The sequence below is a fragment of the Rhinolophus hipposideros genome (assembly GCF_964194185.1).
Source record: "Rhinolophus hipposideros genome assembly, chromosome: 11".
Taxonomy (NCBI): domain Eukaryota; kingdom Metazoa; phylum Chordata; class Mammalia; order Chiroptera; family Rhinolophidae; genus Rhinolophus; species Rhinolophus hipposideros.
This window is the reverse complement of record NC_138057.1, coordinates 72,484,276-72,506,611: the sequence shown is the minus strand read 5'-3', so window position 1 is coordinate 72,506,611 and position 22,336 is coordinate 72,484,276. Positions and strand designations below refer to the sequence as shown.

Here is a 22,336-nt window from a genome sequence, read left to right as displayed (position 1 = left end):
TCCCTGCCCCAGCAAAAACTGGCTCGGCCCATTGATTTGCTTGGTCAACAAGATGTGACAGGAACAGGTGCTTACTGTGTACTTGAGTGGTTGGGGTTATGCTCTGGGTATCTATTGCTACCATGAAAAGATGCCCTGGGAAGCTTGTTGATTCCAGAAGATTGAGAGATATATAAAACTGACTTAAACCCAATCAACGATATGAAGCCAAGCCCACTGAGCCCAACACAGAACAGATACATCCCAGCTAACCCACAGATATCAGAATGAAATAATGGTTGCTACTGTAAATCCCTGAGTTTTGAGGCAGTTTTTTTCTGCAGCGTCATTGTGGCCAGAGATGACTGATGAGAGGCAGAGCCAATGTGGGAATCTCTGGCCGTGTCCAAATGGAAACTCCTCCACCTGGCATACAGGACCTTCTGGGAACTGGCTGGCCACTCTGGCTTCTCTCTCCACTCCCTTGTCTCAGCCTAGGTTCATGATTAGCCTAACCTAACTGAATGACGTTCTCTGACATTACCATACCTCCGTACGCACCGTTCTACCATTCCCCTCGTCCCTCACTATCCTCCTCCAGTAGTTCCTTTAAGATTTAAGTGCCATTAGCCGGCACACTGAGAACACTGCTACGTCCTCACTTGTCAGCACCCAGACAACCAACCACAGACAGGAGAGCAGCAGCACAGAGACTGGGAAATCACTCTGCCTGTGTTTGGGTCCCATTTCTACCTTGTAGCAGCAGTGTGACTTTGGGCAAGGTATTCAGCGTCTTTAAACCTGCTTCCTTACTCCCTACATCTCTCAGCTTTGTAGCAATGAGGATAAATGAAGGGAAGTCGGTGTTCAGCACAGAGCCTGGCACACAGGAAAAGGGCCATAGCTCTCCTCCTTCATCCCCAGCGTCCAACACAGCCGAGACCCAGGACAGACTCAGTCAGTGAAGGACCGAGCGACTGTGTTTTCATTTGCCTCCCTTTAGACATGAACAAATGATTCTCTGGGTCCGATACATAGACACTACGTCTGTTGGGAACAGTACCTGTTTTTCTATGAGCCGAATGGTGTCCTCTGATGCCTTGTCCTTTGATTTCTTCACCTTATTCATTGCGCTGGTACGAACCTTCCGTAAAGACTCTTTGGCTTTATTGGTGTTCTGTTTGGCCAGTTTCACGAGCATTTCCCTGTGCTCCCTGGTTACTCTGATAAAAAAACAAAAGAACGATCAACGAAACAATCCTACACACATTAGCTGCTCGCCAAGAATTTAACATCACACTGTCCACTAGTTTGGCAGTTTGTAACCTTACTCTCCTTCGGTGGTTGGCTCTCACATTCTGACACATGCCTGTGGGTATGCTCAGGGTCAAGTGAAGTTTCCGGTGAGTGAGCTGAGGAGAGCCAGTAAGTAGTGCCTAAAAGCACGGGCCAGGGAGTGTAGGCAGCCCTGGGCTCAGATCCTGGCCATGCCAACTTACAGAAGCATAACTAACTTCCTCTCCTCAGAGTACCCATCTTTATAATGGGGATTGTCGGCACCCGTCTTAGGCGGTGGTGTGAAGATTATGAGACGAAACAAGTTAAGTTGTTTAGCACTGATCCTGGCACATTTTAAGTGTTCAATAAAAGGAAGCAATAATTAGCTATAATGCCACCCCCCCTCCCCCACGAAAGAAACCAATGCAAATGAATGATGGTGCTATAGCTAGCTCTAAATCACCCAAAACAAGCAGGCAGCAACCTTCGGAATCTTAACTATTATTATAGCAAATTTCTTGTTAATCATCTCAAAACTGACCTATAACGCGAGCCACAACATAACACGTGAGAACCACTGCACCAGTTAACTTCCGTAAAGAACCCCTGAGAGTGTCCGGTCCATTATAAAAGCATAATGGCTGTCCCTGATTTTTACTATTAACATCCTCATCGTAATGAGAACGAGCACTCTGAGGTGTCCTACAAACCACAACGACAGGCACTTACAGGCTGGTCCTTACAACAACTATATGAGGCACTTATTATTGTCCCTATTTCACCTATAAGCATCACGACAACGCGGCACAGTAGCCCTGCCTTTGTTTCATTGCCATGCACACACTGAGGGCCTACTACCTACCAAAACCAATGGTGGGCCCCGAGGGCAGTACGATGACCACCACAGAGCTCTGTCCTGCTTTTCAGGAGCTTAGCTAAGGAGGGAGACGAGAAAGAGAAATTTCCAAGAGTGCAAGCAGTGCTGTGGTAAAGGAAGTGGGGAAGTACAAGGTGCCAGCGGAGCACACAAGCAGCTCAGCGAACTCGTCAGGAGCTGTCCGAGCTTGGGGCGGGGGCAGTCAGGGAAGACTTTCCTACAGAAATAGTATCTAAATGTGGTATTCATTAGGCCTGTTCACTAGTAGTCTGGTTCTCATTCCTTCCGGTAGGAATGCATTTCGCCATCCTCTCTGAAGTTGTGTGTGGCTATACAGCTCGCTTTGGCCAGTGAAACGTGAGCAGAAAGGGTGGGTATCACCTTAGGGCAGAAGCTCTAAAGCCAGGGTGTGCTCCACCACATTTGTTTCCTTTGGCCACAGTATAAGTGGGGCGCCCATCAGCTTGAGTCCCAGAGAGACTATGACTCTGGGACATTCTTGGGTCCCAGAGTGACAGCACCCATCGTGCAGCACAAGCAAGAAATAAATTTCTGCTGTTACAAGCCATGGAGATCGGAGTTGCTTGTTACTACTGCATAGCCCACACTATCCTGACTAATACCACACGAGGATCTGAAGTATGAACACAAGCTGCCAGTACTGGCGGGGCAAAGAGAGACTTCCAGGATGAAGAGAGGCTCTGAGCTACACAGAGACCACGTTTCATTTGAAAACTTAACTGGAGCACAGATTACAAAGAAGAGAGTGACAAGAAAAGAGGCTGGAAAGCCGCATTGGGGGGAGGGGGGTCTTGTAGGATCATAAGCTCCATTTTAGAGAGTAAGAAATGAGGCCCAAAGAAGTTTGGCGTGTTACACAAAGTCAAACCCAGACTGGTCTGTCTCAAAAGCCAATGGTCTGAGTAGGACAAAATTCCTCTGCCCCCTGGGTCCTGAAATGGACATCACTGGCATGTGGTTCCTGACCCTCAAATCAATGTGGTTCTTGTCTAGTGAGGACAATCCTAAGCTCTGGGTCTCCGCTCCATGTGAAACAGTGACAAGCAGGGGTTAAAGATTTAGTGGCACCTACCTGATCTTTATCTTCCCTGACAGGATGAGAATCTTTTTTTTTTTTTGAGAGGCTAAGCTCTGAAGACAAAGTAGACAGCTGTTTTACAAATAAATCCTTCTGGATTCAGCTAATTGAAGGTATTCTCGCAATAAAAATGATCCTGATTACTACCATTATTAAACTCCTGTATGCCAGGTGGGTACTTTAAGTACATTACCTCACGGATCCTCACAACAACCCTTCAAACTAGATTCCCACACCCCCATTCTGCAATGAGCAAACTGAGGCACACAGATGTTAAGTAACTTGAGTGAGAGAACTGGGATTCGAATCCAGAGCTTTCTGGCCTGTATTCTTTCCACTACTCCATGCTGCCTACCCCTTGTAATCTATTTCAAATAAATTATGCATTGCTGCCGTTACTTCTGCTTCCAGGCAGAAAGCTTTTCAAAGTCAGTAATTTGAATCTTGGGACTGAAAAGGACAAAACCACCATGTCAGGAGTTTAGGGATTTGGATCAGATCTTGTTACTTTTATGGTTTTTAATTCATTGAACAAAAATCATGCTGACATGTTTAGGTCTCTTTTTTGTTCTGCCAAAGCACATGTCAGTATAAGGAAGGAACAGGAAAATTAAAACTTGATCCACTGATTCAAAAAACTTAATCCTGCTGAAATACTAGGAGGGGCAGAAAATAAATGAATCTAAGTCTGTAAGAAACCTCTTAAACGTCTCTAACAATATTTCAATCTTTCATTTCATATATAATTTGAAATAGGTATCCTATTCTTTAGATCATCTTTAATAAAAAAAAAATGTTTTTATCTAATCAACTTCCTTTCCACTAGATTGGTTTATATTTTACATGAAGAAAAAAAAATAAACTGGGGCTCAAAAAAGTCTTAAGAGTAAAAGGTTATATACAGAAAACAAAATCATAATACATGTAATTTGGCCTTAGTGAAGTGTATTTTGTATTTATTAATGTAAATGTGACATTACTGACCCAGCAATCCCTCTCCGGGGTATCTACCCAAAAAATCTGAGAACATTTATCCATAAAGATGTATGTGCTCCAATGTTCATTGCAGCTTTATTTACGGTGGCCAAGGCATGGAAACAACCAACGTGTCCTTCAATAGATGATTGGATAAAGAAGTTGTGGTACATATACGCAATGGAATACTACTCTGCCATAAGAAAAGATGAAATAGTGCCATTTCCGACAACATGGATAGATCTTGAGATTATTATGCTGAGCAAAATAAGTCAGACAGAAAAAGTCGAGAACCATATAATTTCACTGATATGTGGTATATAAAACTGAAAACAAAAGGACAAGACTAACAAATGAAGAAACAAAAACTCATAGACACAGACAAGAGTTTAGTGGTTAGCAGAGGGGAAGGGGTTAGGAGGGTGGTAGATGAGGGTAAAGGGGATCAAATATATGGTGATGGAAGGAGAATTGGCTCTGGGTGGTGAACGCACAATGGGATATATAGATGATGTATTACAAAATTGTACACCTGAAATCTATGTAACTTGACTAACAATTGGCACCCCAATAAACTTTAATTAAAAACAAACAAAAAAGAACTGAAACAATTGGTACAGTTGAGGTCCCCTGTATGTCCCTTCCAAATCAGACTGATGTTCCTCCCTGAGGAGTTAACATTCGCTATTGTAAAATTTCTGGTGTTTATTTTCTTTATTTATTTAATAATTACATGCTACATATATGTTTCCCTAAATAAAACATAATTTAGCTTTGTGTTTTACATTATATAAATAAATCCATCTTGTCAATTCAAAAAAAAAGTGACATTACTACAGTGTTAACATCAGATAGTTTCCACACATAATAGTATCCAATTATTGATATGGACAAAAATATTTCAGTTTCAGGATGTATAAACAGAGGCAATAATCTAAGGAAATGTAGAAGGGAATACAGGGAGAAAGGGGATAGAAGGGAGGAGGGGGAGAGGGCAGTTAGCACAGGAAGGGCTAAGCCTGGGGTGTTGAGCTGAAAGGTATCTGAAATCCAAGGTCAGAAGCAGTTAGCATGATGGAAAGGCACTGGTTTTGAAGTTGGACAGTCCTGTTTCATTCCCATATCTATGACTCAGGAGCTGACCCTCCTTGGGCAAGTTACTTAATTCTCTCTGAGCCTCGGTTTCCTCATCTCTAAAATGAAGATGATAAAAACACTTTACTGGGTGATTGGGAGAAGCAGACACAACATCTATAAAGTAGCAATAAAGATAGCGGCACATAGTAGCCTTGAATAAATGACAACGTTTATGAATGTCTTAATCAAACGCACTTAATTACTTTCTCATGAAACAAGGGCACATCTGTTTTACAAAAAAAACACATACTATATTATGGAAATATTTTAATTCCTTTCCAAACCAGTGATTAATGCATCCGATCATCTCCATCTCGCATACGCGGGATTCTGTGAGTACATGCTAGTTTGTCTTCCAGGCTTCTGGACCCAGCCAGTTGGTTCTGAGCAGCCACTCCTCTTGGTGTGCATTTGTTCATCAAGCACTGGCTAAGGCCCGTGCGGCCCATGCCAGATCCTGGGCCAGGCTGAGGAGCTCCAGAGTGGAGGCAGGCCTGGGCCAACTTCTCCAGAAGCTCAGTCCAGTGGTGGAGGCAAACTTGTCAACCACTACTTAGAAAGAGCGACTGCTGCTAGGACAGAGACAGGCCTTGTGTGGAAGGAGCATGCAGAGTACAAGTCACACTGCCTTGAGGTGTGGAAAATGCCTAAGAGATGCCCAGTAACTGGTCAGTTGCAGAAGATAGGAAAGGGCATTTCAGGCAGAAGCATGGTGAAAAATATAACGACAGGAGGGCATGAAGCCTAAAAGGGGCATCAGGGTCAAATTTGTTCTACAGACCTGGAGTTTTCGCATTCTTCTTTAGCCACAAAACCCTGGCTTCAAAGAAAACCAAGGAAGTGTCCCCATTTATAAAACATATGAAAGGAGAGCTCTTCTGGTTAATGAGGGAAAGGGCAACAGGGGCGGGGTTGGCACTCTATCCCAGGCCTATGAAGCATAGTTCCACCCTGACTCCCCTCCACTTCTGGGCCACCACCTACTGGCTGAGTGACCTTAAGCAAGCTAGTTCAACTCGGAACTTTTCTCTTCTCACCTGGAAATAGAAACTGAAAACAAGCAAACAAAAACAGCATCTACCTTTCAGTTACTGGAAGGATTAGATGAGATAAAAAGAAAGCATGCAGTACAAAGCTCGGTAGAGAATAAACAATCAGAAAATGCAAGCTGCCTTTGTTGCAATTGTTATTTATGTTTTGGCAACCACTGATGCATCTTCAAATAATGAAGAATTTCTTCATGAAAGCTTTTATCAACAGAGAAATGCCAGGGCAAACAATCTCTGCTTCATCAAAATGACTTTTTGAGATCTGACAAGTAATTTAACAACTCACACGCATTTTAAAATACAAATGTTCCCAGCACATAGCCCTGAAATTTTTTTTCCAGTATTCATTCATTCATTCATTCAGTTTACAGTTTCACTCCGCAGCTATTTACTGGGCACCTGTTGTGTGCCAGCCACTGTGTCAGATACTAGGGATGTAGCATTAAACACACGAGTTTACAGTCTGGCAAGAAGGCAGTCATTAAACAAATACATGCACAATCAATACATCATGGTCATACTAAGCACGATAAATACATACAGAGTTCTATGAATATAAGTAGCAGGGGGAGGAAGTCTGACCAAGCTCTCCTTGTAGGACTCCGGGAACTAAATGCAGAGGTATTTCAGTTAAGATGAGTAAGAGTGGAGGGGCCAGGGGAAGCTCACTCCCACCAGAGGGAGTTTACTCTGTAGAGGCACTTTTCCAAGTTAGAAGGCAGTACTGCTCTTGAGGGGAAAAGAGGCAGTGTGGCTGCAGTCCAGAACCTAGACGAGAAAGACTGTCCCAAATGAGAAGGTTGGCAAGGGCAGGGCTACACATGCAGGCCCTCCTGAGTCTCGGCAAATCCATCAACGGATGAACGGATAGACAAATGCAGTCAATACATACAGTGGAATAGCATTCAGCCGTAGAAAGGAAGGAAATTCTGACACATGCTACAACATGGATGAATCCTGAAGACATTATGCTAAGTGAAAGAAGCCAGACTCAGAAGGACGAATAGTATATGATTTCACTTATACGAGGTACCTAGAATGGTCAAATTCATAGAGAGAAAGTAAAATAGCAATTATTAGGGACCTGAGTGATCAGGGAATGAGAAGTTGTTTAATGGATACATTTTCAGTTTTGCAAGTTGAAAAGAGTTCCGGAGAGTGGTTGCACAACAGTGTGAATGTACTTAATACCACTGAACCATACATTTTAAAATAACTACAATGCTACATTTTTATGCATATTTTACCACACACACACACAAAAGAAAAAAAAAAAGTGGGGGGGAAAAAGTCTTGGTAGATTGCTCCTAAGAACATAGAGCAATATCACAGATGTTTGAGTGAGGCAGAGGAAACGCGGTCGGATCTGCATTTGGTGTAGACAGCAATACACAGACCAGATCGAAGCACACATGCCAAAAGCTGGCCCGGGAGCCTGCAGGCAGACACAGGGTGCTCAGGACCCACCCTGCAGCAGCTTCTTGGCTGGGTGATGGAGACAGCCGCCTTTTCCGCTGGGGTCAGAGAGCCTCCTCACATAAGGCAGCGGTTTGGGCTGAGCTGGCAAGGTCACACTTTGTTTGTACAAACTCCAGCAGGCAGGTCTTCCAGTAACATCCTGGATGGGGGCCTTCCTGCCAAATTCCTTGAGCACATTCCCATGGAGAACAAGCAGAGGGCATGCCCCGCTGCTAAGTCACACAGCGGAGGATCCCACTGACTAGAAGGGTACTTCCATCGTTTCAGTGAGGACAAGACAAATGTACAAAGCCACTCACCTGGTGTACCTCAGAGGGAGCTATTCTCGGCTTGGACAATTACAGTAAAGACCTGGTATAATAATATGTCGGCACCCAACTTCAAAAGGATCTTCGGTCACTTAGAGGAGACTTTAAAAGGTAGAAAGGACATGCTTTAAAGCCAGGAAGGCCTCCGTTAGAATCCCAGCTCTGCTGCTATTAGTTTCAGAACTGCAAGCACACTATCCAACTTCTCCAGATTCCGTTTCCTCACGTACAAAATGGGAGTAAGAATGTTACTGAGTAAGCGGAAGCAAGGGTTAAGTGAAATGATGGTGGCAAGGGCTTGACACCCTCACAGTGTGCATGCTCCGTACGAGTGGCTGAATTCTTACTCTTACTACAGAATCTCTGGGACTTGGGGATAACAGGATGCGAGTGGTGAGGGAGAGAGTGATCAAAAGGATTTAGTCACTTGCAGCTTGTGGATGGTACTGAGTGGATGGTGAGCAGAGAGGGAAAGAATGGGAACCAAGGGGGGCAGCAGGCAGCGGGGATGGTGGGAGGCCCCGCAGCTGTGGGAGACAGGCTATGGGAGAAGGAAGCCGCACTTCCAGGGAACAGCTCATCAAAAACACATCTCTGACAGCCCCACTGAGAGAACCTTGCCTCCTCTCTGGGCTTCGGGAGACTTCCTCCCAATAGGGGCATCAGCCTGCAATCAGCAGCAGACACACGCTTTGCTTTATTGTTTGCTGGTGGGCGCTGCCCAATGCCGTGGGGCCACTGGCCTAAAGGAAATGTTTTTGTTTGTGTAGCCCAGCCAGACTTCCTGTACTTCTAGGTACACAGTTCCCCCTCTCCTCTTTCCTCGCACCCCCACTCCCTTTTGGCTCACAGTCTTGTCTTACGTACACCAATGTCTCAGAAAGACATCAGGTATCCTCTTAGCCCAAAGGAAATCACATACGCCCTTTGGAAGAGCTTCTACCACCAGCAGTAAATATGGCGCTCTCTGGAGATACAACTGGTCACCTGCTTTCAGGGGACTGTCCTGTGACTGAGGCCTGGCTAACCCAGACATACCATCCTGAAACACAGTCCAGCATGATGCAAAGAGAAAGGAGGCTGAGGTCAGGGGTCACAGCTCCACACTCTCAGCTGAGTGACCTTGATTCATTCACTCATCTTCCTCGTCACCCCAGGAGGATGGAAATCCAAGTCCAGGGGTCAGTGGAGGCAGCTCTTACCTCAGCTGTCATGTACAGGAAAAGAGCAGGGGTTTGGGGACCAAAGCAGACTTCTTTCCAATCCCAGCTCTGCACATAGAGTAAGTGGGTAACTGTGGACAGTTAACTTTTCCTCCATGAATCATCGGGGAGGTCTGATGAGCGTCAGAACAGTCTCTGAAGCCAGACTGCCAGGGTTTGAGGGGCAGATCTATCAGATCTATCTCAGCTGTATCTCAGCTGGGCAAGTAATTTTACCTCTTTGCCTCGGTTTTCCCATCTGTCAAATGTGTACAATACCAGTAACTGAGTGAGATAATTACAAGGATTAAGAGTTACTGAACATGCTGGCCTGTAATGGTGTGCTCAATAAACACTATTTATTATTATTTCCTTCAACTGTCAAATGGGGGGTGGTAATAAATGTTACCTTTCTTCCACAGTTAGTGTTAGGAGCAAATGAGAGATGATGGTTAAAGAACTTTGCAATTGTAGGTACTGTTTTAAAGCTGTTCATCCTATCAGGACTGAAAGTACTGGTGATGTCTCCTCCTGGGAGAGCGCATAGCACTGAGGCTAAGCCCAGGCTCTGAGAAACACTGCCTGTCCTTCCCCTTACTGAGTGACAGTGGGCACAAAGAACTCCATTCCCGTGACTCGGTTTCTTCATCTGCAACAGGGGTAACAGCATACTTACCTCGAAAGACTACTATGAATGTATTAATTAATATACAAATAGCCCCTGGAACAGCAGTGGGCACAGAGTGAGCACTCACATTCACTGATTCCGTAAACCCTGGGTGCACCCATTACCATACACTTCCCCCCTGCTAGGACCTGTTCTGAGAGCTAGGTCTACAGCAAGGAACAAAAGTGACAAAGCTCCTCCTGTTCACATTCTAGTGAAGCAGAGCGAGAGGGTAAACAAATACATAAAGTGACACATAAGTGCTATGAAGAAAATAAAGGAAGACAGGAAGAGAAGGAGGAACCTTGTTATCACAGTAAGGGCCTATTTCCACCTGCCTACACATCAGATCGCGGTATCACCGGCTCACCTTCAAGAATAAACATTTGTAGAGCTCTTTCCCCATGCCAGGCTCTGAGTGGACACGCGCTCTACGTACCAGCTCAGTGAGTCTTCACAATACTTCCATGACGTGAGCGGTATTATTACCCAGATTACACACATTAGGAAAGCGAGGCTCACACAGATTGAGTGACCTACCCAAGGCCACACAAGTTCCCGGCAGACCTGAGATCTGAGCCCAGTGCAGTCTGACTCTTGAATTCCAGACCTCCCTAAGCAGCTATTCTTACTAGTGGTGGTACTTTTGTTATTACTAATTCTGCTCTGACATTAAGGCTGCTTAGCTATATAGTTCACTACTACACTACGACTCTTCCAGCTCCCCTAGAATTCCAAGTGCAGTGGGGAGAAAGGAAAAGGGAATCTACGGAGGACTGCTGTAAACTAGTGACCCATAGCTGTCAATTGCCAGGTTCTGTAATGAGGTGCAGGACACAGAGGGTGGAAAACAGACGAGGAGGAGGGAGAGGGGGAGCCTGTCCTTTGGGGTATAGCTTTTGCATAGGTGGTAGTGGCAACTTTCTCTCAGCCCATGCTCTCTTCTTGCCTCCTGATTGCACTTTCTTTTGTGTTTGAACCAGAACATCTGTACTGGGAAGGAGCCCCCATTTCACACACTTGGGACCTGAAATAGTAGGAGGCGCTCCTAAAAAGCCACAGGCCAGGTGGGAAGAGGAGAAGGCAGGCATGTTATACTGAGCGGAGGCTCACCCAGGCCCAAAAGGCACTGGAATTCATCCAGCAGAATGAATGGCCCTGCGAAAGCAGCGATGGCATCAGGCGGCGGGAATGAAAGGGCTAGGAAAGCAGCTGCAGTTGCTCAAATGCAGTTTGTGGCTGCCCCAGCCCAAATTAGGTCATTAGGCATTCTTCTCTGATTTCTTTTTTCCCTTTCAAGATGGCTAAAGGTCTGTATGTGTGTGGGTGTTGTAAGAAAAGGGTATTACCAGTACTTCCTGGAATGTGCCCAATATACACACGACCCCTGGTACAAGACCCACTAGGCAATACCATAGTCGGACAAGGAGGCCACAGAGCTGGACGGAGGTAGGTTCTAGGTCAGCAGCCCAAAGAGCAATATGATAATGTGGCAAGAACAGGGGCTTCGGTAACAGACAGACTGGGTTTGAATAATGACTCCTCTGCTTCCTAATCTGTGACCTTGAGCAAATTACTTAAACTGATCCCCAGTTTCCTCATCTGTATTATATCCGTCTCAAAAGGGAATTTCTCTGCAGCCACAAAAACAATGAGATCACCATGAAAAGATGTACACCAGATATTGTTATGCAAAAAAAGCAAGTTGTTGTAGCTATTTAATTCCATTTATGTAAACTAAATATGTATATATGTGTTCGTGTGTGTTTGTACATGCATCTGTTTAAATCTGAAGGATATATAAACTTACCAACAGTGACCTCTGGGACGAGCACTTGGGGGACAGTAAAATAACTTTTCATTTTTCTGTGGGATTTGAACTTTTGCAATAAATGTGCATCGTTTTTACAATTTAAACAACAGAGGTGAAAACCATGTATCTGATAAAATTCTAGTACCCAGAATATATAAAGAATTCTTACAACTCAACAAAAGGACAAAAAAAAAACAAAACAATTAAAAAATGGGTGAAGGACTTGTTAAAAGACATTTTTCTAAAGATACACATGTGGCCATTTGCCAGATGGCAAATAAGCACACGAAACGATGCTCAACATTATTAGTCACTAAGGAAATGCAAATCAAAACTAATAATGGGATACTACTTCATACCCACGAGGATGGTAATAATACTAACAATAAACAAATAACAAGTGCTGGCAAGGAGATGGAGAAATTGGAACCCTTATGTATTACTGGAGAAAATGAAAATGTGGAGTCCCTGTGGAAAAGTTTGGCAGATCCTCCAAAAGTTAACGGAGTAAGCACCTGACCAGCAACACCACTTATATGTGTATACCCAAGAGAACTGAAAATATGTTTATACAAAAACTTGCACGATGCTGTTCATTGCAGTACTACACACAGCACTAGCCAAAAAGTGGAAACAACCCAAATGCTCAGCAATTTACAAATGGATAAACAAAATGTGTTATATCCATATACAATGGAATATTATTCAGTGATAAAAAAGAATGAGGCACTAATATATGTTACAACATGGATGAAATTTGAAAACATGATGCTAAGAAGCCAATCACAAAAGACCACACACTGTGTGATTCCATGTATATGACCTTTTCAGAATAGGGAAATCTATAAATAGAAAGCAGATTAGTAGTTGCCTAGAGCAATGGGGGACGGGGGATTGTGGATAAAGCGGGGAGTGACTACTAATAGATACAGGGTTTCTTTACAGGGAGATGAAAAACGTCCTAAAATCAATTGGTGATGGTTGTACAACTCTCTGAATATACTAAAAACCACTGACTTCCACACTTTAAATGGGTGAATTATATCTCAATAAAGTTGTTAACAAATGTCATGTGCCTGTCCGGTTCTTGTCACTGAACAGTACTTGTCTGCTAGATGGAAAGCTTAATGACAAGCAGCACGCCCTTGGTTTGCTCACCTATGCACAGCAAGAATGCTCCCCCATACCAGGTCACAATCACTATGCAGGAAAGGTCACAGGAATACTCAATAATGACAGCTAACTTCATAATGACAGTTTAAAAAATAACATTCTCTCTCATTCATTGAATTTCTTTCCTTTGTTCACCAGAGTCAGACCTTCATCGAGGTCTAAAGGCTCCCCCTGTCTACTCCTGCTCCCTCTCCCCTTTATCCTTCACAGGAGTTTCTCCCAGTGACTCCTCATCAAAGTAAATATTGCTATTATCCCATTTTACAGATGAGGAAACTGAGACTCGGTGTTGAAAGAACCAGCCTAACATTTACATACCTATTTTTATTGGTTTTCTTTTTTGAGTTTTTCTGACTGTAATCATGGCTCCTCTAGGCATCAATTCTGGTTCTCCCTGGCTGCAGAGCTGCTACACCTCCCGGTTTCACTCAGCCTGGGGACCATCCTACTCTGCCTTACCCACCCAGCTTGCTCTCCCTGGAAAAACCTGGTCATCAGCTAGGAGGAACTGTACATCAGTAGATGGTGGGGAAAAACACTTGAGAAAGAGAATTCAGGCTAGGAGAACTGTTAACTCGGGCCTTTTTGCTGTTACCTGTGAAATTCCCTGGTCCATCCTAAGTAGACTCCTCTGTCATGCTGTCACCTGGGAACAAAGTGTGAGGGAGGGAGCCTAGTCTCTCATCCCTGACAAGGCCTGGAGGAAAAGTGGGAGGCGATGATGGTGACCATCCAAGCACTGTGAGGCCTGGGGAGCCGTGTGGTGGGCTGCCACTGTCTAGAAGAGCCAAGATCCCTCAGCCTGAGCAGAAACACAAAGCAAATCTCACACCACAGGCAGGACCAGTCATCAGAATTTCTTACTTGGATATACCTTCCAGGAGGTCTTGTTCATCATATTCATATTCAAAGAATAAACCAAGTGCTCATTAACAATCAAACCACAGTGTTCCTGAGCAACTTAAATTCCAAGACAATTACAACATAATGACTCAACCCCTCCCACCCCTAAAAAATGGAGGAAAAAATAGGGGGGAATTAACATGGGGTTGGGGGAGGGCGATAGTGAGGAAGAGAGAGGAAGAGCGTATTAAGGACTAAAAGATGAATCAATACACAGAAATAAAATATCATGGGTCTTACTCCCAAATAATCAGAAAAAAATGTTTCCAAGAACTCCTGGTTAAGGAGATAATGACAAATACTGTAAGATAAAGGAATTAATATTTATTAAGTACCAATGCTACACCAGGCCTCATACAAGGAGCCTCACATACTATATCCCATTACTCCTCAAAACCATAAACATTATTCCCAATCTACAGATAAGGAGACTGAAACACCAAAAAAATGAAGCAGCTTGCCAAAGATCCCTGCAGCGGGCACACCCCCTGGGTGCCCAGCCAATGACCACGCAGGGCAGAGGGCCTCCTCTAAGGGGGCGCCCACCTGGCTGCCTCTCCCAGGTGAGGGGCAGTGTATCTCCTTCCAGCCAGTCCTGTCTTTCCTTTCTTCAGCGGTGGCAGACCTGCACCCTGCCTCTTTCACAGGCCTTTCCTCCAATACATCTCCTGCACTCTAATTGTGTCCTGGCATCTGCTTCTCAGAGGACCCAAGCAGATGTACCCAAAGAGTGACAGAACAGGGATTCGAACCGAGGTGTGTCTATCCCCAAGCACTGTGCTCTCCTTTTTTTTTTTTATTAGTTTCAGGTGCACAAGACAAAGTAATACTTAGACGTTTATCATTTAGATACCTCACACTGGGTCAACCCCCTTCCCCCATCCACTATCCCTCTGACATCGCACAGAGCCATTACATTCCCACTGTCTCTATTCCTAATGCTGTACTCTGCTTCTTGTAAGTGTATACATACATATATATACATACATATGTAAAATTATAGTTGGCATTCATTATTGTTCAGCTTCAGGTGTACAGTGCAGTGATCAGGCAGCTACATCATCCCTGAGGTGGTCTCCCAAATGGGACACGTGTCCATCGGATACCCTACAAAATCTTTACAACATTATTGATTACATTCCCCAAATTAATTTTCAAAACCCTGTGGCCATCTTGTGGTTACCGACTGTTTTCTAATCCCCTCACCTTCCCCGTTATCCCCACCCCCCGCCCATCTAGCAACCCTCAGTTTTTCCTCTTTGTCTCCAAAACTGTTTCTGATTAGTTCATTCACTTATTCTTTTCTTTGTGCTTTCCTTTTTAGCCAGAGATGAACCGATAGATAAGTCAGGTTGCTAAATCCAACAACCGAGTCCCAGACCTTCTCTTCTTGAGCCATCAGCAATATTCGGCATACCTGATGACAGCCTCCTTTTTGATACACTGCACTCGGTTCCCAGACCCCACACCCTCCTAATTCCCTGGCCACTTATTCGGAGTCTCCTCTGCTGTTTTCCTCATCATCATCCTGACCCATCAAACTTGAAGTGGTGTGTCCAGGGCTCCTGGGTTTGCGGACTGTAGGTCTTGGGATGTGGTCAGCCTCCATAATCACATGAGCCAATTCCTTAACCATAAATCTCTTTATTTTACCTCCTGCAGGTTCTGGAGGACCCTAATACCTTATGTGATTGTGGCCTCCCCATTTCACTCTGACCTCATCTTCTATTTCTCTCCCCTCCATTGCTCTGCTACAGCCATGTGGGCACCCTTGCTGTTTCCTTGAACATCTCAGGCAGACTCTCACCTCAGGACCTTTGCACTTGCTGCTTCCTGTCTTAGCGCTGGATATGGGCATAGTTTGCTCTCTCACATCCTCAGTTCTCGGCTCAAATATCACCTTCCCCTGAAGCCTTCTGTGAACACACCATTTAAAGTTGTATCACTCCCCCCACTCCCATTCAAGACATCCTTATTCCTTTTTCTCTGCCTTATTTTTCTCCACAGAAAGGTATGACCATCCAACACACAGTGGTAAGTGTCTGTTCCTATCCATCTCCCCAGTAGAAGTTCCATAAGGGCAGAGGCTTTGTCTGGTTCGTTCACTTCTGTATCCTCATGTCTAAAACTATGCCTGACGCACTGTGGGTGCTCAATAAGTATCTGTTAAATAAATATATGAATGTCTTAGAAGTCTCAAATTGCAGCATAAAAATTGTACACCCTCATAAAAACAGTTAAGTTGTTGCCTGGGGCCAGAGGAAGGTGAGGGCTGACGCGCAAAGGGGTACTGGGGAAACTTTGAGGGGGTGGTTCTGTCTTGACTGCGGTACTGTTACAGGGACACACATATTTGTCAAAAGTCATCATCATATACCATTGAAATGGGTTCATTTTTTGTATGTAAATTACACCTCAATAAAGTTGATTAAAAACAATCAAACACCCTACATTCCAGACTGCCTCTCACACCAAAAAACAGCACACAAATTCACTTTCAGATTTGGAAAGTCTGTTCCACATGGTTTGGATTGGTATGTAATTAAATATTAAAATACCAATTGCTGCCCCTTGCTACAAAAAAACAAAAGACAAAAACAAAAAGTGCTTTTAGAAGACTACAGACGTAAGAATAGACTTGGAAGTCAAAAGAACCCATATTTAAATCCTGCACAACTCCATTAGCTAAATGAACTTGAGCAAGTTATTTAACGTCTCGTGGGCTTTCTTAGCTCAGGTATAAAAAAACAGGGAACAATAGAGTGAAATGAGTTGAATAATATAGCATAGGGCCTAGAATACAGTTTGCACTCAGTAAATGGTCACTTTGCTTAATTTTATTACTGCCATGCAATGAGCCAGGAGAGCCGTTCAAATATCAATGGGGTTTCCTAAGAGAGTAAAGTCAAGTTTGGGTCTGAGAACCACTGGAGGGGTTACCTGGGTGTGTTGCAGACGGTTGTCTGGCCCTGAAATGGCCACATCTCTTAGAAGCTCAGCCACATGCAACACGCTGTCGCAAACAAGCACTGAGACAATCAAGCAACAACAGCTACTCCAAGGCCCCCCACACCCGTTCGCATCTTCCCCAGTTACAGTCCCCTCTCTACCCCTCCCCACTCCCAGCAGAACAAGAGGCAAAGCCTTAGAAAATCATCATAACACCTTGCGTAAAAGAGAAACATTTTAAACAACCAAGATTTTCAATAATTGGGAACCAGCTAACGCTATACGTTAAATGCAAACACTGCATCCTTTGAAGAGGAAGGAAGAACTCTCATCAGAGAGCAATGACACTTGTTAAGTTAAAAACGTGCAGAACAGTATGTACAACATAATCCCATGTCATTAGAAGGAAATGGAGGAGATACAGACATGTTTGAATTTGCGTAGAAAAACATCTTGAAAATCAAGATGCTAAAACTGGTTTCCTATGGGGCATAGAACGGGGGCATTAACTTTTTATTTAATTCTACTTAAGATAAAAGCAGTGCAGACTTTGATGAAAAATAATGAAAGAGGAGGACAATCATGGAAGGACGCCACCTCACTGGAGAATGAGTCAATCATATGTACTTTTATTTCTTTGGTGAATTTACAATTCCTTATAGGTTTATTTAAAGATGGACATGAATTCAGTATTCTCAAATCAAAGCAGCCTCATTCTACTTTGTGTGTTTTTCTCACTGACAGTTGATAAAACAATGAGTAAGGGAGTTTGTATTTGTTTGTTTGGGGGCATAATGAAAATGCAAATAGGGTGGAGGCAAAAATCTGTGCTCATCAAAAGGAACTGCTCAAAACTTTTCAGGGTCCCTGATTAAGAAATGAAAGACTGATATTCCAGGGAGACCTGTTAGGAGACAAGAACAGGAAAAAGGGCAGCAAAAAGACCTGAGTTCGAATCCCACTTCTGCCACTTAGTAGCTATATGATATTGGGCATTAATTTCTGTGAGCTTCAGGTCTCTCATCAGTCAAATGGGCAGCAGAATCGTCTCCTGACCCCATAGTACTGATGTGAGAATTCGGGAAGAAACTGTAAAGCATTCAGCACAGCACCTCCAGTCACTACACCTCTAGTGTAGGCGGTTAGTAAATAGTACCCCAAATTTGATTATGTAGATAGGAAAGGAAAGTGGAAGGAACTCTTATCAGTGAATCTTCATTAATGGGAATGTTCAAAGAATGTTCAAGTCATCCACTTGACTGACTTCTCTAAGTGAAAGGACACTGAAGAAAACATAAGCTATCCGCATTGCCTTTGGGGACTGATATAACTCAGAGCTTCTGAGGTGCGATGGTATTTTTCTGAGGCGAGCCATGAGAAAAACTTGCACACAGCCACACAGAGCTGGATTTCCAGAGGCTGTGAGAAAAGGACTTGGTCATAAGGAGCACTCAGGCCCCAAGCCTGACCGGTTACTGATTTAGGATTTATCTGCCACCCACTTGTTAAAAGGATCAGAGGCAGATCATAATAAGATACATACTCAGTACTGACTCATTTAAACGGGAACATAAGAGTCAGAGGAGTGTAACAAGGATTAGCACTAGCTGAGACCTGCCGCACTGACGATAAAACTTAGTTCTGGCAAAAAAGCAAACTTGCAAACTGTTACTTGGCAGAGGAGGCGTCACAATCAATCAGGAAAGGCAAATTTTCCTAGAACTCAACGTTTTATAATCTAGGAAACTGATCCTAGAGATTTATGTTTCTGATTCCCTCCCACCTCCCAAACATAAGCTTTGGTGTGTTATTTTCCTACTCACAGCTTTGCCAATTTCCAGCTGTGTGACCTGCAGCCAATGCCTCACCTCTCAGAAACTGTTTCCTCTCGGTTACAAGGGAATGATGCTCCTCCTTACTTATGAAAGTGAATGAAAGAACATTTGCTAGTGTTAACTGGGTGCTTGCTAAACATCAAAAGCTTTGTGTACATTATCTCACTGAAATCTCCTAATAACCATATAAGACAAGTTCTGTAAATATTTTACAGATGAGCTCTCTGAGATTCAGAGAGGTGGAGACAGTTGCCATTGTCACACAGCTAAAAAAGCAAATGAGCCAGAACTCAAGTTCATGCTTCCGTGATACCAAGGAACAAATTTAACTGTACATTTCCACTTTCCCTGTATATGTAAAGCACCTAACAGTTCCTGGCACATAGTAGGTACTTAAACATATTAGTTCCCTTCCTCCCTCCTTCCTTTTCTCCTAAAGTAAAATTTTATATATATAAAATTTGAGATATATATATATATATATGTATACATATGTATATATATATATATAGATATAGATATAGATATATCAAAGTTAACTGAAATAATATTAGTATCTTATATTTATATAGCTTCTTTCCTCTAAGGAAATCATACTACTTAATCTATTTTCTCTACTAATCCTACCAAATCTCAACCTATCGTTATATATTACTTTACTTATTTTACAAATAAGGAACTAGAAGGCAGCAAGCTGCTAGGGTGACGTGCCCAGAGTCATATAAAAGTCACTGCCAAAATCAAATGAAAACCTTGGTCCTTTTTACGTCTAAATCAACCTTTATCCTCTCACATGACACAGCCTCCATAATAAAGAACAGATCATTCATTTTTTATCTGGAAAACTACCAAACGTATAATTCAGTAAGGGGCCTCATGACCTTACCACCTTGTCAAAGGGAAGAAAGTATATAAAAAATGAGGTTTGCAGGAGCAGAGGGTTTTGGTCCGTCAACTTTCTCTTGGATTACGCCCATTAACCAACATAAAATAATGTAAAATATAATGTAACAGATCCCCATGTCTTTGGAAATTCAAGTTAAGTTAAACTCCCTGATCCTTCAAACTTATATACAACGCACCAAGGGCAATCATTTAGTCCTGTGGGGCTGCAGAGGTGCACATTATATCAACTAGACCTTTGAAAGAAAAATACGATACACAATCAGGCCACTCTACAAGGAACTGAAACCAGCAGTAAGCATTTAGCAGCATAAATTCATAGCATCACAGAATTTTGGAGCTCCACAGGGACCTGGCAGACCACTGAGAACAGCCCCTCCATTTAATGTATGAGGAAACCGAGGCTCAGGGAGGTTACGTGGCTTTTCCAAGATTTCAGACAGGAGAGCAAGACTAAAGAATAAACCTGCTGACTACTGTCCATTCCCCTTGCAAATCTTGCTTCTAACGCCCCTGAGTACATGAGAGTGCAGGACAAAGAGCCTGTATTTTGGTAAGAGAAAAATTCAGGATTCAAATCCTGACTGCCACTTACTGACCATGTGATTTGGGGCAGGTCCCTTCCTTTCTCTGAATTTACAGTTTTTCACCTATAAACTGTAGGTAATATGTAAGTTCCACAAATAAGCTGCAGGTGGTCTAAACAGGGGCCGTGGCTCAGCTTGTGAGTTTCATGAAGGCAAACATCAGATCTGTACAACTCCTGCACCCAACACCGAGCCTGGCACATGATACATTTGAAGAAAATTTGCTGAGCAAATCAATGAACTCACTGAGCAAACAGGTACTGGACTTGAACTCAGGTCTATCTGGTTCTTAAACACGAGGCTGTATTGCTCCCAATTCACATGATTTCAAGGCAGAGAGTATTAATTCTCATTTACAGATTATCGAAAGCACAATGGAATAAGATGGCTATTTTCCGGACATAAAGCAGGAAAAGGGTTCAGTGGGGAAAGTTTCCAGACTCTCGGTGTTGGGATTAATCCTATTGCTGGCATGGGTGCATCACGAAGCTTTGGAATCAACTAAATCTTGGTTTAGGTCCCAGCTTCAGCACAAGCTTTGTGACCTCAGAGATATTACTTTACCTCTCTGAGCCTAACTTTCCATACCTGGAGAAAACCCATCTCATGGTGATGGTGTGACAAATGAGACAATACACATAAAGAAATGCAGGATGACGCGTGGCACAAAAAGACTCTTGACTGGTGTGGCATTCTTTTTCCCTTCCAGTTACTCCGACACTTCATGCATTCATCTCACTTAGGTCTCTGCTCAAATGTCACTTCCTTCCTGAACCTCCCCCTATCCACAATAAAACCCCCACCCCTTTATCCTGCTTGTTTTTCTGCATAGTCCTTATTATCACTTGACATTACATTACATAGTTCTTTGTTTTTCTGTTTACTGGGCCTACTCAACTACAAGGTAAGCAAGCCCCAAGACATGGGGCTTTTTGTTGTTTGTTTTGTTTACTGCTGTATCTCAGTATCTAGGAAAGTACCTGGCATGTAGTTAGTGCTTGATAAGTATCTGTTGAATGATGGAATGAACTAATTCAACACTTACTGGGAAGTTGCTATATGTGAGGTACTGCGTGAGGAACAGGGACTTAAAGATAATTAAGAAGTGAGATTACAGAAGGAGAAACTAATTCTGCATGTTATGGAATCCATAAACCCAAAGAGAGGGTTTCTGTCTCACCTGGATTACTGCAGTTGCCTCCCAACTATTCTCCTTGTGTCTGCTCTGTCTCCCTACATTCCATTTGTTAATCGGCAGACAAAGAGACCCCCCCAAAAAGTCAACATCAGATCAGGTCACTCCTCTGCTTATATCCCTCCAATGGTTTCCCAGTACAATTAGAATAAAGCCCAAACCCTTTACCATGGCCTATAAAGCCTATACCATCAGCTTCTACTCACTACTCCAGCTCCCTTCCCCTTCACTGAGTTTCAAATACACTGGCTTTCTCTTTCTAAAAGATGTCAAAGTCTTGTCATTTCTTTTTTTAAATTTAAAAATAAACATACAGTAGTCCCTCCTTATGAACAGGGGATACGTTCCAAGACCCTAAGTGGATGTCTGAAATCACAGATACCATGTTTCCCCGAAAATAAGACCTAGCCAGACCATCAGCTCTAATGCATCTTTTGGAGCAAAAATTAACCTAAGACCCAGTCTTGGGCGGCCAGATGGCTCAGCTGGTTAGAGCTAGAGCTCTGAACAACAGGGCTGCCGGTTCCATTCCCATATGGGCCAGTGAGCTGTGCCCTCTACAACTAGATTGAAGATAATGAGCTGCCACTGAGCTTCCGGAGGGGCGGCCCAAAGGCTCAGTTGGTTAGAGCGCGAGCTCTCAACAACAAGGTTGCCAGTTCAATTCCCACATGGGATGGTGGGCTGTGCCCCCTGCCACTAAAGACTGAAAACGGCAACTGGACTTGGAGCTGAGTTGCGCCCTCCACAACTAGATTGAAGGACAACGACTTGGAGCTGATGGACCCTGGAGAAACACACTGTCCCCCAATATTCCCCAATAAAATTTATATATAAAAAAAAGACCCGGTCTTATTTTAATATAAGACTGGGTATAGTATAATATAATATAATATAATATGATATAATACTGGGTATAATATAATAC

At 43.4% G+C, this 22,336-nt stretch overlaps 1 protein-coding gene across 11 annotated transcripts in view; it reads right to left on the bottom strand.

Annotated features, from left to right (window-relative positions):
• Nucleotides 1-22,336, bottom strand: part of MRRF (mitochondrial ribosome recycling factor) — a 54,662-nt gene that overhangs the window by 11,737 nt on the left and 20,589 nt on the right. For all 11 annotated transcript variants that reach the window (XM_081067006.1, XM_081067004.1, XM_081067000.1 and 8 more), the window contains one exon: nt 1,043-1,202. In XM_081067006.1, coding sequence (XP_080923132.1) covers nt 1,043-1,202 — 160 coding nt within the window. The remainder of the gene's footprint in view (nt 1-1,042; nt 1,203-22,336) is intronic.